We start from the raw sequence: 15,645 nt of genomic DNA, 5'->3' as shown, positions 1-15,645 counted from the left end.
ACTGTCCTGTGCCTGGGCTCGGTGCCCCAAAAAAGGTGACCTATCAGCCTGCAAGAGGGAAACCATTGCCCTCACTGGGGCAGTGCCTGATGGAGGCTGGGTGCAAGGAACTATAACAACTGGCCCTCTGCCTGTATCTTTCTACATGCTTCTTCACCTGAATATTGAGGGATGACCCATATTCCCTAAAAGGCTTTCGTACTTTGGGGGTTTCCAGACCTTCTCTACCACATGGTAGTTGGTGGAATAAATTAGGATTCCATTTGCTTTCCCCTGGTGATATCTGGGCAAGTTCAGGTGAATGGTGACAAAGGGGCAGCAGCTCTTGCTCTAAGAAACACTAGGATTTGAAATTGAATAGGGACCATACATCTCTGTGTTCATTTACTAAACCTTGTCACCTTCAGTTGCAAGTATTTCTGGTACCTGTAGGGTTTGGTCCAAGGGCTGGATAAACCACTGACCTTGTAAAGGTCAACCAGGCCCCCCCTGCCAATACCAATCTGGGTGTGGTCCAAGGAAGCTGCCCATGCCAGGGCACATGTGGGTCACTGAAGCCATGGGTGGGAAGGGCCACCATAAGAAATGGGGTCTCCTCCTTGCCTTCTATGTCTTGGGCACACCAGACCCTAGAGGGCAAATCTCAGGGTCAAGCAGAAGCAGGCCAGTGGTTAGCTTCTGTCTCAGGTACTAGGTGGTATCTGGGTACTCTGGCTTGAGTCCTAAAGGTCTAGATCAGGAGTTGGCAAACTTCTGTAAAAACCCATGGAAGGAATAGTTTAGACTTTGTAAATCAAATGGTCTCTGTTGCAGCTACTAGTTTCTACCATCATAGTGTGAAAATAGTCAGTGAATGAGTTTAGCTGTGTTCCAATAAAATTGATTTACAAAAATAAGCAGCAAGCCAGACTGGGCCCATGGACAATAACTTGTCAACCACTGTCCTTGTCCTTGATGACACTTAGTAGATAACTTGGTCGCCTGAGGGAACTATGGTCCATTATGCTCCTCTGTGAGATGACAATCTCTAAGGTCTGGAGTTTTGCTGAGTTGTACATAGGTGCAGAAGAGGACACTGTGGATGAGAATTTCTGACCAAGTGGTAGGTGCAGAGGCCAGAATGTGAGGGCTACCCCGGAACATGGTGAGCCTCCTTTTTTCATAAGAAACATCGACAGGTTTATTGCAGATCAGTTCCGACCCTCCTACCCCCATACACACATGGTCCCTGGGTGGGCACTGTCCTTAATGGGCTCTTAAGAGCCCTTGTGCTGTGGCCTGACCACCAGCCCCTCTCTGGTGATGGCCCAGTTGTAGCTCTTCGGTGAGTCCAAAGCTTCTTCCACCCGTGCCTCCAGGTTCTCTGGGGTGATGAAATTTTTTGCTTCCTCCTATTGGGAGACAGAAGACCAGATGAATGAAAGCACATACCTCCTGGCCTTTAGCTCACTGAGAGGCTCCGGCTCTCTCCCTGGATGGATGCTTGGAGCCCAGGTCCTTTGTGAGTGTCCTGATGACCTTCCCATGGAAGAACATCAGGCAGTCTTACCATATTCCTCTTTCCTAGATAATTATCCACTGGACATCTCAGCCAGAACTCCAAGTACACCAGTTGTGACAATCTCGTGTCACAATGGGTAGAATCCGTTCCTCAATGTTGCCTCAATGCCTCCTCTTCATCTCTCTCAAGCTTGTCCTTCTTCCCCTATTACTTTATTATTTTTTTAAATTTTATTTTATATATTTATTTGACAGAGAGAGAGATCACAAGTAGGCAGAGAGGCAGGCAGAGAGAGAGGGAAGCAGGCTCTCTGCTGAGCGGAGAGCCCAATGTGGGGCTCGATCCCAGGACCCTGGGATCATGACCTGAGCTGAAGGCAGAGGATTAACCCACCGAGCCACCCAGGTGCCCTTATTACTTTATTTTTTTAAAAAAAGATTTTATTTATTTGTTAGATGGAGGGAGGGAGGGGGAGAGAGAGGGAGAGAGGGAGAGAGAGAGAGAGAACAAACAGGGGAAGCAAAGGGAGATGCACGCTCCAAGCCGAGGATCCTACCGGAACTTAAGTCAGACACTCAAACTGACTGAAACACTCAGGTGTTCCTCCATCTGTTACTTTAATTCAGACCCCATCCTTTCTTGCTGGATGACTGCTAACTGGTTTCTCTGCTTTTATTAAGTCTCACACCTGCCATCCTAGCCCAGAATATTAATACTTTAATGATTTATCGCCCGCAAAGCAAAATAGGAACTCCTTGCGGTAACCGGAGTCCCTCCCACAGATGCGGGCTTACCACGCCTAGCCACTGTAATACTTTTCCTAACAATTCTCACCTCTCTGTCTTTGCGCCTGCCAGCAACTCTCCTTGAATTCCTTCACTCCCAAATCCTCACATGCTAACTCTAGAGACTCAAGGCGGCTCGCTTGCTCAGTGCACGTAGCCAGAGCCCCACTGCGCCGCGCCCAGGCCGACTTCCCGGCCTCCAGCTCCAGCCCCAGCCCCAGCCCCAGCCTCAGCACCCCGCGAGACACGGCCCACCTGCAGCTGCAGCACTTCCTGCTCCTTGAGCTGCGCCCAGGCCTGCGCCTCTAGGGCCCGCCGGGCTTTCTCCTCCGCTTGCCGCTGCTCCTGCTCCCGCGCCTCCTGCCGCAGCCTCGCTAACCTGGGGTGGGGTGGGGCAAGACGCTGACACTGAGCGCGGCTGGTTCTCCCCGGAGCCAGCCAGCGGCCCGCCCCGCCTCCTCGCCCACTCACCGCAGCTCGAGCAGCCGCTGGTTCTCCGCCTGGTTCCAGGCCATCAGGTCGCGGTGCTCGGTAGCATCTTGCAACGCCTTGCGCTCCGCCACGACCCCAACCCGGGCCTCGTGCACCTTCTTCCGCACCTCGGACACGAACTCAAGCCTGGGCGGAGACGCGCCCAGAGTCGGCACCCTCTATGCCCGCCCGCTCTCATACACTGCCCGCGGCACTAACGGTCGCCTCCCCCCTTGTCACACACACCTGAGGGCGCGCACCGTCTGGCGGTACAGCCGGTAACGCTCCGTCAGCAAGAAGAATTCTACAGGATCCACCGCGGGCGGGGTCGTCACGCGACCGACCTTGGACTTGGCTGGAGGGTCGTAGCGGGTCTTCCGGCCGCGCACCTGCAATAGTAGCGGGGCCGGTGGTCCGCCCGGGAACCCCCGGCCCAGGACTCGCAGCGCGCGTATCATGGCCCAGGCCTACCCGGCGTCGGGCGCGCCGCAGGGCATCACGGGACCCGGAAGCGGCCGCGGAGCGCCACGGGACATGTAGTCCACAGGCCTTGCCTTCCCGCTCCCCCGTCCCCCCTCCCCCCCCGCCCCGGGGGCCGCTCGAGGGTCGTGTGTCTGCGGACTTCGGCGCTTCCGCCCTAGGCCCACGGGCTCTGGCTGCTCCCACCCTGCGGGGTCTGCACTACCTCGCCCCACCCCTCCCGTGTCCCTCTCGCCGGCGGGCCAGGCCCACGTCCCTCCAACCCCATGCAGGGTAGGGTCTTAGTGGGGTTGGGCGAGGGAGGGGACGGAGAGAACTCGAGGCAGCAGCTTCAGGTTCTTCACATCTTTATTAGAGGGCGACTGGGTGCGGCGCTCTACGTCCGTTCTGCAGGGGGTAGGGGCTGGTCATGATAGTTGATGCCCTGGTCACCTGGCCGCCCAGCTGCGACCTTATCCGCCCCCATCCCTCCCATCCTAGTTTTGCGGGGGATGACGCTGCCGCCAGACTGATGCCCCTGCCAGCTAGACGGCCCAGCTGCGGGCTCTGTAGCTTCCTGGGTGTTGTTCACCCTTAACACACCTGGTTTGTAAAAACCTGAGCTCACACTGACTCATTTAAGTGGTTAAGTTTTTGCCTTATAGGAATTTACAACTTCTTCCGTTAACCGCTCTCCTAGTGCACTTTAAATTTGCGAAGTAGTAATAATCTATCTCTGCACACCGATCTTCTGCAATCACTGTCATTCCTAGTGCATGTCAGTGACCACCTGGTTCTTGGTGCCCTCCTATTAGTTGAAGTTCATGCCTCTCACCTCTTTCCACTGAGGTCCTGCCCACCTCTAGAAACACTGCCTTCTCTTGACAAAGGAAGAAATCTGGAGGACCCCACTACAGCTAGTCTTATTTATGAAGGTTTTCAGTACAATCATCTCCACTTCACTAGTGACTTCTAATCTTTTACATAGATATAAACTGTCTAGAATTCTGAGAAACAGGAAGGATAGCAGATGGTATCCTTCTGTGTGTGCCTGGGGTGTCTTAGCATGGAGTGTGTCAGTGTTGCCTTGTTATCCCCCTCTTCTGTCCACACAGCTGCCTCAAGTCCTTAGACGCAGTAGCCCCTACTGGGCCATGCCCGGCCCCTCCCTATACTTACCAGTAGTGTCTGCACCAGGTGCTGCTTCCAGCGGAGGGGCCACCAGCCTGTGGTTCTACTCTCCCAGGGCACACTGTTCTCAGGGGGAGCCAGGGTGTTGCTTGGAAGGGTTTGGGCAGTCTGGTCTGGGCTGCTTGCTGCAGTGCCCAGGACCCGTCCTCAGAAAGGAGCCAAGGCTGCGGCCTGCCCACTACTCCCACCCCAGGCTCTAAGATGAAGGAGCCCCAGCCAGCATCTTCTTCTTCCCACTCAGGCGGGGGAGACCCTTAACCCACCTAGGAGCCTTGGGGCCTGCTGGGGGTGCTCGGCTGAGCTGGAAGCTCGTTTTCCTCCAGGTTACCAGCCATGGGACCAGTGCTGGGCCTTCAAGGATCCAGGGTGGATGGTGAGCAGCAGCAGTAGCAGAAAGCCTAGTCTGCAGCTGGCCATGGCAGGGCTGCTCCCGTGGAGAGTGGACAGCACTTAAGAAGAGACACTGCCATCTATACCTCCCCCCTTTTCTTTCAGGGGCCCCCTGGACAACTGGCACTTCAGGGGCAGCTTTAGTGTTTCCTAATGCCCTTCCCACTTCTGCCACTGCTCCTCATCCCAGAGCTCCGGGATCTGCACCCCAAAGGCTCCGGGCAACTAGCCTTCCCCAGAGCCCCCTGGGGGTTCCCAGCCTTGCCAGCTGAGGGTCCCCGAGTCCATCAGGTTTACCCCTTCTTCCTTCAGAGATTCCAGTAGCGGGAGAAGGTTGGGAAGAGGAACAGAGTCCGGTAAGGGGAGCTACCCAAGAGTAGCAGCAATGTGTGGGCATTTGGGGCACCTGGTGCATGGCACGCTGCCTCTATTCTCTGTAGTTTGCCATCTCTCATCCATGGTAGGTGAGGATGTGGAATGGATGTCTGATGGTGACAAGGGCAAGTGCTTCTACCCCTTGTCCCTCCTTAACTAGAGGCAGCAGGCACAAGAACAGCATTGGGGGTAAAGGGAAAGGTGTTCTCACCTCATCAACCCCCACTCCCACCCAGGGACATGGCTCATGGGTAGAGGAACTTGGGAGGGAGAAGAGGAACAGCGTGCCACACACCCAGGACAGACTTCCAGCCAGGAGCCCCAGTCCTAGGGGAGAGCAGCTTCTTCACTCACCACGGGAAAGCTCTGGATGAGGTGGCTCCTTGAGGTGGCTCCTCCAGGCGACAACAGGACCCCCAGACAGCCAGCTCTGGGATTTATTGATCAGGTGACTCCACCCTGTTCCTGGTCCACACACTCCAGTGATGTCTCAAAGAGGGAAGGGGAGTAGCCTGACACCCAACACCCTCCCCTTACCAGTGTAAGTTCCTGGTGTATTTTTAGCCAGTGACCCTAGGTCACCAGACAGATTGCTCCCTCTCCCTGCCTTCCCAGGGATCTGACATGGTAAGATTCCTGCTCCAGCTTGGCCAGGCCCTAAAGAATCATCTTCCCACTTCCCAGGCTGCATCCTCAAGCTCCTGCCCTTTGGCCTACACAGCCCTTAGTCTTCTCTGATCCAAAAAGGGAACTGTGGCCTGGAGGGGGCAATGCCTGGGGGACCCTGAGTGCCACACAGTTGGCAGCCTAAGTGGGGAGCCCAGCAACGTGTAAAGGTCTGGGGGAGACGATGAGGGCCTGAGGGCTTGTTTGCCCCACTGTTAAACTGGGTTGGATGGAGCCGTCCTCATCCACACACCTGGGCACCAGGGCTGGGTCACTCCAGATGGAGGCAGGTTTGGGTGGGGCACACCTACCCCTAGGTGGTTCTCTCTCCTCCCAGGAGGCCCATGAGAGGGGGCCCAGCTAAGGGGACAGTGCAGCATCTGTGGGCCTACGAAAGAGCAGGGGGTAGGAATAGTTTTGCCTCTCAAGGTTCCAAGCCTTCGCCTGTGCTCAACCCAGGACTATTCATGGAGTTGGGCACAGCTGAACTAGGACACTCAAACGTGCCCCCACTTCTCAATCTGCGTCAGTTCTGCTTTCCACTGCTCGCCAGCTATTAGCCTGGGGCCAGGGGAGGGCAGAGGCCTGTTTACAGGATTAATAGCCAATCTCTGCATTTGCGCTGAACAGCAAATGCAAGGGCCAGGGTCAGGCTTGGCATTGTGAGAGTCAGTTGTCAGGGAGTAGGTATGTCAAATCCTGTGGCAAAGATTGGGGAAAGGATGGCATAACGGGCACCACAGTCATCCACAGGGACCTGGACTTCAGCTGTCCAGGCAGGAAGGCACTCATCAATTTCCAAAATGACTTATCTTTAGCAGGGACCTGAAGCAATGTGTAGGTTGTGTATTCAGTTAAACTGTTTTGGGAAATAAACACTTTGTTCCTATATGTGTTGGTTAACCAAGTAATTTGGGGGGAAATATTTGTTTTGTGAAAATGACTGAGTTCACTAAGTTAGCTTCGTTCTGGTTTGGGTTTACAGAATGTTTTATTCAAAGTCCCCTGTGTTTATTTTAAAAGAGGAATGGGGTGCCTTTATTTTTTCTGTAACTTGTTTATGGTTTTTCCTAAAAAACCAAACCAGAACTAAGCTTCCCAGCAGATGCTTTGGTTCCTTTCTTTCTGGCAACATCCGTAGCTCTTCAAGAACGTTTTCTATCCTCTTTTAGATTACAGGCTCTGAAATTCATCCTTCTATCCCTCTCAGCAGGGCACAGAAAGCCATTTGTTCACCACTGAGCTCCAACTAATGGTCGGCCCTTGAGGATAGGACTTCATCCATCTGGGAGTTGCTTGTAGTCAGCTGGGAAAGGAGAGGCTTAGACCTGAGTGCTCAGGTGCTGCTGGAGCACAGAAGGGCACAGACCCCGATCAGATGGTCTGGGTGAAGGATGACAATGAGTTAGCTGGAGTCTGCACACAGAGCAGCTGTGGGCTTCCCTTGTAAGGAACAAAAACGGTGAAGAGTCAACATAGGAACTGCCAGTGGATCCAGATCCCTGGACTAGGGGTGGAGGGAGAGAGGCGCAGAGAATGCTGGAAGGCTGCAGGAAGGGACAGTAGACTCTGGAGAGACCAGGTGAACCCCTGGGCAGTGGGAGTGTGAGACAGGGGCCCGTGGGTCAACCCATGCAGTCACTTGGTAGGAAGAAGGATATGCCTCCCTGGAGCTCAGGGCTGGAGAAGGGCGGAGGGTCTACAACACATAGACCACAAGAACGCCAAGTCTCTGAGAAGGAGAAAGAGGAGGAGCAGAGGCTGCAGAGTAAAGATAAAGTCAGAAGGGAAGAACTGGTGGACAGAGAGTGGATCTGTGATAAGCAGTAAGAAAGGAATCTGTGAGGATGAAGGGTAGAAGAGGGGTGAGTGAATCTATCATAAAAGCATAGGCCTGGGGGAAGTGCCCTTTTTAAAAATTAAAACCAAAGACTTGTGCATTTGGTGATGGTGGAGTGCTGAAGGAAACTGAATGCCCAGGAGGGCACTGACTTGATGAAGTGAGCTGGGGACTGAAGACTCCTACCATCTTAGCCTCTGGATCTGAGGCACTTCCCCATAAAAGTCCTGGAAATGTGGACAGATATAAAAGGAAATGAAAAGCTTTTTAATCTAGTAAGTGTGGATATACAAAGACTTAACCCTGGACAGAATGACATAACCCAGACGTTTTGGAGCAAAGCACCAGGGAAGTTGGACCGGCCTTGGCCAGCTACCTCCTCTCTCCCACACCCCTGTGCTAGGGAAACAGTGAGGACACTGACCATTTTCCAGGGAGCAAGGCTGGCTGAGATCACTGCACCAAAGCTAGGCTGGGAATGGAAGGTGTGTCCTAGCAACTAGCTGAGAGCTGAAGAGGCTGTACCAGTTGGAGAGGAGCTGAGAGGACAGCGGCTCCTGAGAGAGCACTAACAGCAGGGCTAGGAGCGGCCCAGGAGCGCCCCAGCCCTAGTCTGGCTGCCCCACCCCAGACAAAGGGAGACGCTTCCTCAGGGAGTCAAAGCTTTTATTACCTGATAATCCCTAGTGTGGTGCCAGAGATACCGCTCTGGTCCCTTTACTCCCCACAGTGGGTTGTGGTGGTGATGGAGGAGGATGGAGATGGAGGGGGTAGGGATTATTTACAGAGCAGGGAGGGAACAACAGCCTGATAGGGGCAGAGGAGAGGGGGGCACCAGGACAACCAATTTCCTCAAGAGCTCTGAGAACTTTGTGCTTTTTTTTCTTAGTTGATGCTGAGCTACCTGGAATGATTTTGTGTTCCTTCTTCAGGAAAAGAGGTCTAAACCAAAGGATAATACAGCCCAATTTCCAGGCAGAGGATTTCACGATATCAATCCAAACATCACACTATTTAATTCCCCAATAAAACATTGGAAAAAGGACTATCAGTGCTAACACATTTACATATAAAATCTTCCACCTAATAGGTAATAGAAGCCTATGTACCAATTTCTAAAACAGTTATAAGATATATACACAATTTTGGGTATATTAACAAAACAGAATATTACAAAATATTAAAGGCAATTTTCCTGTCCACTGGATCTCATCACCTCTTACTTGAAGTTGGCATAATCTGAGAATGCGTCAATATATTCCTGCACCACCTTGTAGCAGAACTCATACTGTTCCTGCAGAGCAAACAGAAGAGAAAAACCAGCGTTACTGAGGACAATAGGACCTGCAGTTCCTGACCGGTATTTAAAAGGGAAAAAAAAAAAAAAGAAGCCTGAGGGGAAGTGAGTCCCGCCCTGCCTTCCAGAGTTCTGACAGCATTCCCTTTCTGTGTTGAGTACAGCTAATTTTGTCCAAGTGAAGGTGACCCAAGAGGGAGACACGGCGCTAGGCCTGCAGCGCAGATGAGTGTGCTGGGCTGGTGGACCAAGCAGGCAGGGAGATGGCTGTGTGGCCCGCACCTCACCAGAACTGCCAGGCTGCAGGTACCCCAGGTCTCAAAGCCTCACCAATGCCTAAACCTCTTAAAATGTGTTTTTCTTTCCCCTTAGGCATGTCTAGCTCTCCAGGGTTCCAGGGCCCTTAGAGATGTTTGTCCCCATAGTCAGTGGTTACTGGTCACTGGGACGGGCAGAAGCCTGAGCAGAAGAGGAGGCACTCCTGAATCTTCCCACCCCAGGACCCACAGAGAAGTGCAGAGCCCTGTGGGGCACCCAGGCACCCCAGCACCCCCTTCTAGCCTTCCAAGAGGCCACTCAATTCTCTTACTGCTGACAGGGCTGTGCCTCTCTGCTCTCACTGCCACCGAGGCTTATTCTGTCTGGGGCACCTTGGGGAACAATGGGCCCTCCAGGAGAGCCTTCCCCTTGTGACGGCCCTGACAGAGAGGGGCTGTGGGTTGGAGGTGGTGTGAGCAGCATACCAGTGTCTGGACCATGTGTGGCCTCTGTAGCCGCAGGCTCTTGACAGTCTGGAAGACATCCAAAATCCCCTCCGCTTTCACCCGTTCCAGGACTGTGCTTAGGGCACAGAAGGTCCCCGTCCGTCCTGCCCCCGCACTGTAACAGAGCAGACACATTGGTTACAGCCCGCTGGGCTGGGAAAGTGAAGACAGTAGCAATGAGCACATAAAGGCCAAGGTGGAGGCTGGTGCTCATGGGAAGGGGTGGCATCTAATGGAGATGGTTGGGGGGGGGCCCATTTGCTCCTCTCCCCATAAGCCCCCTGCTCACACTGCTCTGGGGGAGGAAGGGGTACTGCTGCTGCCCTTCTTGTACGTCCCACTTTGCCACTGAGGGACTCGCCCATAGGACAGTGGTGAAGAACCTCACACACCCTCCTTCCCACCCAACACTGAGCCTTCTCCATCTACCTGAAAATATACCTGCATTGCCCTGATGTGCTGCTCGCTCATGCTGGGATTCTAGTCTCTTTCCTTTCCTGATAAACCCTGCCCCTCTGTGCTGTGTGTGTGTGTGGGGTGTGTGTGTGTGTGTGTGTGTGATTCTTTTCCATGACTCTCATTTGCTTCCTAAATCCCAAGAATCCGGACTCTGACACTATCCACTCTGTTCAATGTCATCGGTTCAGACCCTCACTGAGTGCCTTCTGTGTGGCTGTGGCATGGGGAAAACAACCCCAGACAATAAAGATATGTAGTGTAGGAAGGAAAAAGAGGAACAGGTGTTCCAGGAAGGGTGGTCAGGGAAGGTTCTCTAATAGAGTGTCACATGAGCAGAGACCTGAGGTGAGGGCAAGGCCCAACAGCTATCTGTCTGGAAAGGAGTATCTCAGGCACAGGCAGGATGCCTAGGCACGGAAGCTGTGTAGCTGAATCTGATGGCTGGAGGACAAAAAGGAAGAAAGGAGAGTGGTGGGATGAGGTCAGAGCCCTTAGGGAGAATGCCAGCCCTTGGGTGCACCTCCTGCCTGGCCTAGGCAAGAGCCCTCAGATCAAGTTGGGCCTTATGAGTTGTTAGGATTCTCAGTGATGTGACCTGACTGAAATTATTTATTTATTTATTTATTTGACAGAGAGAGAGAGAGAGAGAGAGAGATCGAGATCACAAGTAGGCAGAGAAGCAGGCAGAGGCGGGGGGGGGGGGGCAGCAGGCTCCCCACTGAGCAGAGTGCTGATCGATGCAGGGCTTGATCCCAGGACCCTGAGATCATGACCCGAGCCAAAGGCAGAGGCTTTACCCACTGAGTCACCCAGGCACCCCTTGACTTAAGTTTTTAGAAGAATCTCTCAGGCTGCTGAGCTGAGAACAGGGGGAAGGGTGGGACACGGCAACATGTGAGGGCCGTGTAACTACTGGGAAGAGGAGGTGGTGGCTTAGGCAGAGGGGTGCTGGTGGAGGATATGAGAAATACTTGATTCTGAAACTATTTTCCATGTACAGCAAAGTCCAATATTAGATGTGCATATGGGAGGAAAGAGGGAGAACAGTATGGCTCCAAGGTTTCTCATCTGACTTAGCTGGGGGACTGAAATGTCACTTACTGACTGGGGAAGGCTAGGCAAATAGTGGACTTAGAAAGAAAGACCAGAAGTTCTGATCCAAACCCTTTAAAATGAAGAAGTGGAAATTTTGAGTACGTAACTAGACATATATATCTGGAGTTTAGGGGAGAGGATGAACAAGTGACAATGACACAGGAGTTGGTATGAAAGCAAGGAAACAAGATGGGCTGCCTAGGGGAGTGGCTGTTAGTCAACAAGGAGGTCCATCTGGGCCCTGGACCACAAACGGAGAGGAATCAGCCAATGAGGACACAAACAAGAAGAGAAGCTATGCTGGAAGCATTCCATAGAGAAGCGAGTGATTAACTGTGTTTGATGCTAATGAAGGTCAAGGGTAATGAGTCAGAAGGATCTCTGGACTTAGCAATGTGGAGGTCATAGGTAGCCCTCACAGGGGCAGTTGCAATGGAGTGGGGAGGGGAGAGGTTAACCAGAATGGGCTCAAGACAGAACGGAAGAGAAGAACTGGGGAGTTAGTCTGAACAAAATCTTCTGAGAAACTTTACTATAAGGAAAACAGAAATAGAGGGATACCTGGAAGGAAATTAAAGGTAAGAGTTTTTAAAATATTAAGATGGGATGGGGTGCCAGGGTGGCTCAGTCCTTAAGCATCTGCCTTCAGCTCAGATCATGATCCCTGGGTCCTGGGATCGAACCCTACATTGGGCTCCCCACTCGGTGGGAAGCCTGCTTCTCCCTCTCCCACTCCCCTTGCTTCTGTTCCCTCTCTGTGTCTCTCTCTGTCAAATAAATAAATAAAAATCCTAAAAATACATATATATTAAGACGGGAGATATTATAGCACATTTGCATGAAAATGGTAGTTATCCAGGTCATTATTCAGAGGAAAACCTGATAATGTAGGACAGTGAAGTCAGGTTCCTGAGGAGATAAAAGGCGATGGAACTGATAGTGAAGTAGAGGGTGGCTGTGGCAGACAGGCCCTACCACAGCCCCCCAGATCCCTGCCTCATGGTGTTCACACCCTTATGTAATCTCTTCCCCATAAGTGTGGGCAGGATATGTGATATGCTTCTAACCAACAGATAACAGCAAGGGGGATGAGATGTATACTACACATATGTGATTACGTTACATGGGATTTTAACGCCCGTCTTGCAAGGAGACACTCTCTTTTGGTGGCTTAGAAGAGGCAAGCAACCACACAGGGAAGGTCCACGTGGCAAGGAACTTCAGTCCAGCAGCCCACAGGGAACTGAATGCTACCAACAACCAAGTGAGCTTAGAAATGGATCCTTCCTGGGGGACCTGAACAGCTCAGTTGGTTAAGCATCTACCTTTGGCTCAAGTCACGATCTCAGAGTCCTGGGACTGAATACCTTACTGGGCTCCCTGCTCAGCAGGGAGTCTGCTTCTCCTTCCCCCTCTCTCCTTCCCCCTGCGTGTGCTCTCTCGTTCTCTCAAATAAATAAATAAATAAAATCTTAAAAAAAGAAATGGATTCTTCCCATTCAAGCCTCAGATAGGATGACAGCCCTGGTTAGCACCTTGACTACAGTCTTGAGAGACCCTGAAGCACAGGACTCACCCAAGATGTGCTCAGATTCCTGACCACAGAGACTGTGAGATAAATGTGTGTTGTTTTAAGATGCTAAATTTGTGGTAATGCTATTAAACAGCAATAGATGATTAATGCAACTGGCTTCAGAAAGAGGACAGACAATTCATCCACTGAACAGGAGGGATGCAGGGTCCGTAACACTAATGCAGGTGACAGGCAGCTACGTGTTGGGAGCATATGGAAGTTCTGATTGCTTCTCCTTTCTTAGTCAAGCAGAAAAACACTGTCCTCTCTTAAATAAGGGGACAGAAGAGATGCTGATGGTTATCTAGGTCTGAGAGGAGGTGTGAAATAATAATCTAGGCTGGCAAAGCCTTTCTGTAAAGGGTCAGACAGAAAATACCTTAGGTTTTGCTGAGAAGAGATAAAATCAGTTATAACTATACAACTCAGACCCCTTGTGTGCTGAGCAGCAGTATGAGGCAAGGAGAGCACCATGTATGGTCTCAATTCTGTTGCTGGAGCATGACAGCAGCCAGTTTGTCACAAATGGGCATAGCTGTGTTCCAATAAAACCTTATATATAGGGGCACCCGAGTGGCTCAGTCATTAGGCATCTGCCTTCAGCTCAGGTCATGATCCCAGAGTCCTGGGAATGAGCCACGCATTGGGTTCCCTGCTCAATGGGGAGCCTACTTCTCCCTCTCCCACTTCCCTTGCCTCTGTTCCCTCTTGCTGTGTGTGTCTCTCTCTCTCTCTCAAATAAATAAATAATTTGAAATTTTTTTTTTTTTACAAAAAAGGAAAACAAAAAACAAAACCTCATATGTAGACACTGAAATCTGAATTTCATGCCATCTTCATGTCATGAAATAGTCTTGATTTTTAAAAATGTAAAAACAGGGGCCCCTGGGTGGCTCAGTTGGTTTAGTGTTTGCCTTTGACTCAGGTTATGATCCCAGGGTCCTGGGAGCAAGTCCCTTATCAGGCTCCTTGCTCAGCGGGGAGCCTGCTTCTCCCTCTGCTTGTTCTCTGACAAATAAAATCTTAAAAATGTAAAAATAGTTCTTAGCTTGCAGATCCACACAAAACCAGGTGGTAGGCCAGATTTGGCACTGGACCCCTAGTATGCCCAGCTGTGGTCTCTAACAGTGGAAGGTGCAGAAGGATAGCAAGGCAACACTAAGGGCCAACCATACGGTCAGGAATGTAAACTGAGGCTTGTAACCCGGTGCTTCTCTGCAGACACACTCAGCAGCACAGCATAAATGGAGGCTAGGTAGAGAATCTGGGGTTTGCCAAGAAAGGGTGACCAAGGGAAAGAAAAAAGTGTAGGGAAGGAAGTATTTATCTGGGCAGTCCAAGGAATCCTTTTTTCTTAAAATTTTTAGTTTAGTTTTAATTTTTAATTTTTTTTAAAGTACTCTCTACCCCCAGTGTGGGGCTCAAACTCACAACCCCAAGTTCAAGAGTTGCATGTTCTACTGAGCCAGACAGATGCGCCACTAAAGAATTCTTTTAATCTTGCCAGTCCAGTGGGCACAAAGCTACACTGCCTTGTTTTCATTTTAATTCCTCAGAATATTACTAGTAAATTGTAGCACCTTTTTGTGTTCACTGTCCATTTGTATTAGTTGGTGCACTTGCCACTTTTTTCTTCAAGATATTTTTAAAATGCTTTATTTTTGTATAGGTAGCCAAATTTCAAAACAATCCCAAACAACAAAAGGTTTCCTTCCTATTCCACTTCATCGTTTTCAGATACACCAATGTCCTCAGGTCCTTACCTGTCCTTCCAGAGATATTTTTATGCATATACCAACAGAAACATATTTCTGTTTGTTTTTTTTTTTTAAGTTATTTATTTAAATGATCTCTATCCCCACACAGAGCTCCAACTCACAATCCCAAGATCAAGAGTCACACACTCCACCCACTGAGCCAGCCAGGCAACCCCCCAACAGGAACACATGTTCTTTCCCTATCTCCCATTTGCTTTTGTTCACAAAACAATACATCTAGAGGATTAACCCACACCCAGTATGTAAGCAGCCTCCTCATTAATTTCTATAGCTCGAGATCCATCACAGCTTATTGAGTCAGGCCACCATTAATGTGTTTAGGTAATTTATAATCTTCCACTATTATAAACAGTACTTCAATCCTGATGATTATTTCCTTTTGGCCACTTGAAGCACATTTACTGGATACATTCCCAGAGGTTCCTTTGCTCATTTTTCTGTTTTTAAAACCAATTTGCAGAGATTTATGATATACTCTTCCAAGAATTTTTTTCCCTAATTATAACAGCAATACAAACTCACGGTAAGTTTTTTTCCCCTTAAAATGCAATCTCAAACAACATGCCCCAAACAAAATTCACCCTTGCCTCCCAAAAGAAGTCCCCTTCTCATCTTTCTTCTGTCAATGACAGCAAACATTACCAGTAACCCTGATTTAAACTTGGGATAAACCCTATAACCTTGACTCCTCTTCTCTTTCACATCTGTTTTCAGTCTTGTTCATTTTTCTTCAAGCTAGTCTCAAAATAGTTGCCTTTTTTTCCCCCCCTGTTTGTTTGTTTGTTTCTTTTTTTTAAAAGATTTTATGTATTTGAGACAGTGAGAGAAAGAGAGAAGGAGCAGGGGGAGGGGCAGAGGGAGTGGGAGAAGCAGGTTCCCCACTGAGCAGGAAGCCAGACTGGGGCTGGATCCTGGGACTCCAGGATCATGACCTGAGCACAAAGCAGATGCTTAACTGACTGAGCCACCCAGGCACCCCTTTCCCTGTGTTTCTTATGGAG

The 15,645-nt window shown here is 50.6% G+C and overlaps 3 protein-coding genes across 5 annotated transcripts in view; all 3 read right to left on the bottom strand.

Moving 5' to 3' along the window:
- Positions 1-1,154: 1,154 nt before the first annotated feature.
- MRPS26 (mitochondrial ribosomal protein S26) lies at positions 1,155-3,266 on the bottom strand. Its single transcript, XM_059133783.1, has 4 exons — positions 3,004-3,266; positions 2,758-2,904; positions 2,542-2,665; positions 1,155-1,391 (listed from the first exon to the last, which is right to left on the bottom strand). The coding sequence occupies exons 1-4, from the start codon at positions 3,213-3,215 to the stop codon at positions 1,257-1,259; spliced, it is 618 nt and encodes a 205-aa protein (XP_058989766.1). The 5' UTR covers positions 3,216-3,266; the 3' UTR covers positions 1,155-1,256.
- Positions 3,267-3,352: 86 nt separating this feature from the next.
- Positions 3,353-8,519, bottom strand: LOC131807972 (progonadoliberin-2). Its single transcript, XM_059133785.1, is given in 2 exon segments — positions 3,353-4,553; positions 4,671-8,519. Coding segments are annotated over 2 exon segments (363 nt in total). The 5' UTR covers positions 4,825-8,519; the 3' UTR covers positions 3,353-4,344.
- Positions 8,520-8,671: 152 nt separating this feature from the next.
- PTPRA (protein tyrosine phosphatase receptor type A) overlaps positions 8,672-15,645 on the bottom strand; it is a 149,011-nt gene continuing 142,037 nt past the window's right edge. For all 3 annotated transcript variants that reach the window (XM_059133780.1, XM_059133781.1, XM_059133782.1), the window contains 2 exons: positions 9,719-9,854; positions 8,672-8,972 (listed from right to left, as the gene is read on the bottom strand). In XM_059133780.1, coding sequence (XP_058989763.1) covers positions 8,898-8,972; positions 9,719-9,854 — 211 coding nt within the window. In that variant the 3' untranslated portion in view covers positions 8,672-8,897. The remainder of the gene's footprint in view (positions 8,973-9,718; positions 9,855-15,645) is intronic.

This window comes from Mustela lutreola, chromosome 9, assembly GCF_030435805.1.
Source record: "Mustela lutreola isolate mMusLut2 chromosome 9, mMusLut2.pri, whole genome shotgun sequence".
Taxonomy (NCBI): domain Eukaryota; kingdom Metazoa; phylum Chordata; class Mammalia; order Carnivora; family Mustelidae; genus Mustela; species Mustela lutreola.
Note: the sequence above shows the minus strand (reverse complement) of the source record. Positions and strands in the feature narration are given on the sequence as shown.

Excerpts from the sequence above, each read along its gene's own strand:
- MRPS26 (XM_059133783.1), bottom strand. The coding sequence starts at position 3,215 with ATGATACGCGCGCTGCGAGTCCTGGGCCGGGGGTTCCCGGGCGGACCA. Across the intron at positions 2,905-3,003 it reads CAGACGGTGCGCGCCCTCAG|GCTTGAGTTCGTGTCCGAGG; the intron begins GTGTGTGTGACA and ends GTCTCCGCCCAG. Across the intron at positions 1,392-2,541 it reads AGGAAGTGCTGCAGCTGCAG|GAGGAAGCAAAAAATTTCAT; the intron begins GTGGGCCGTGTC and ends GTCTCCCAATAG.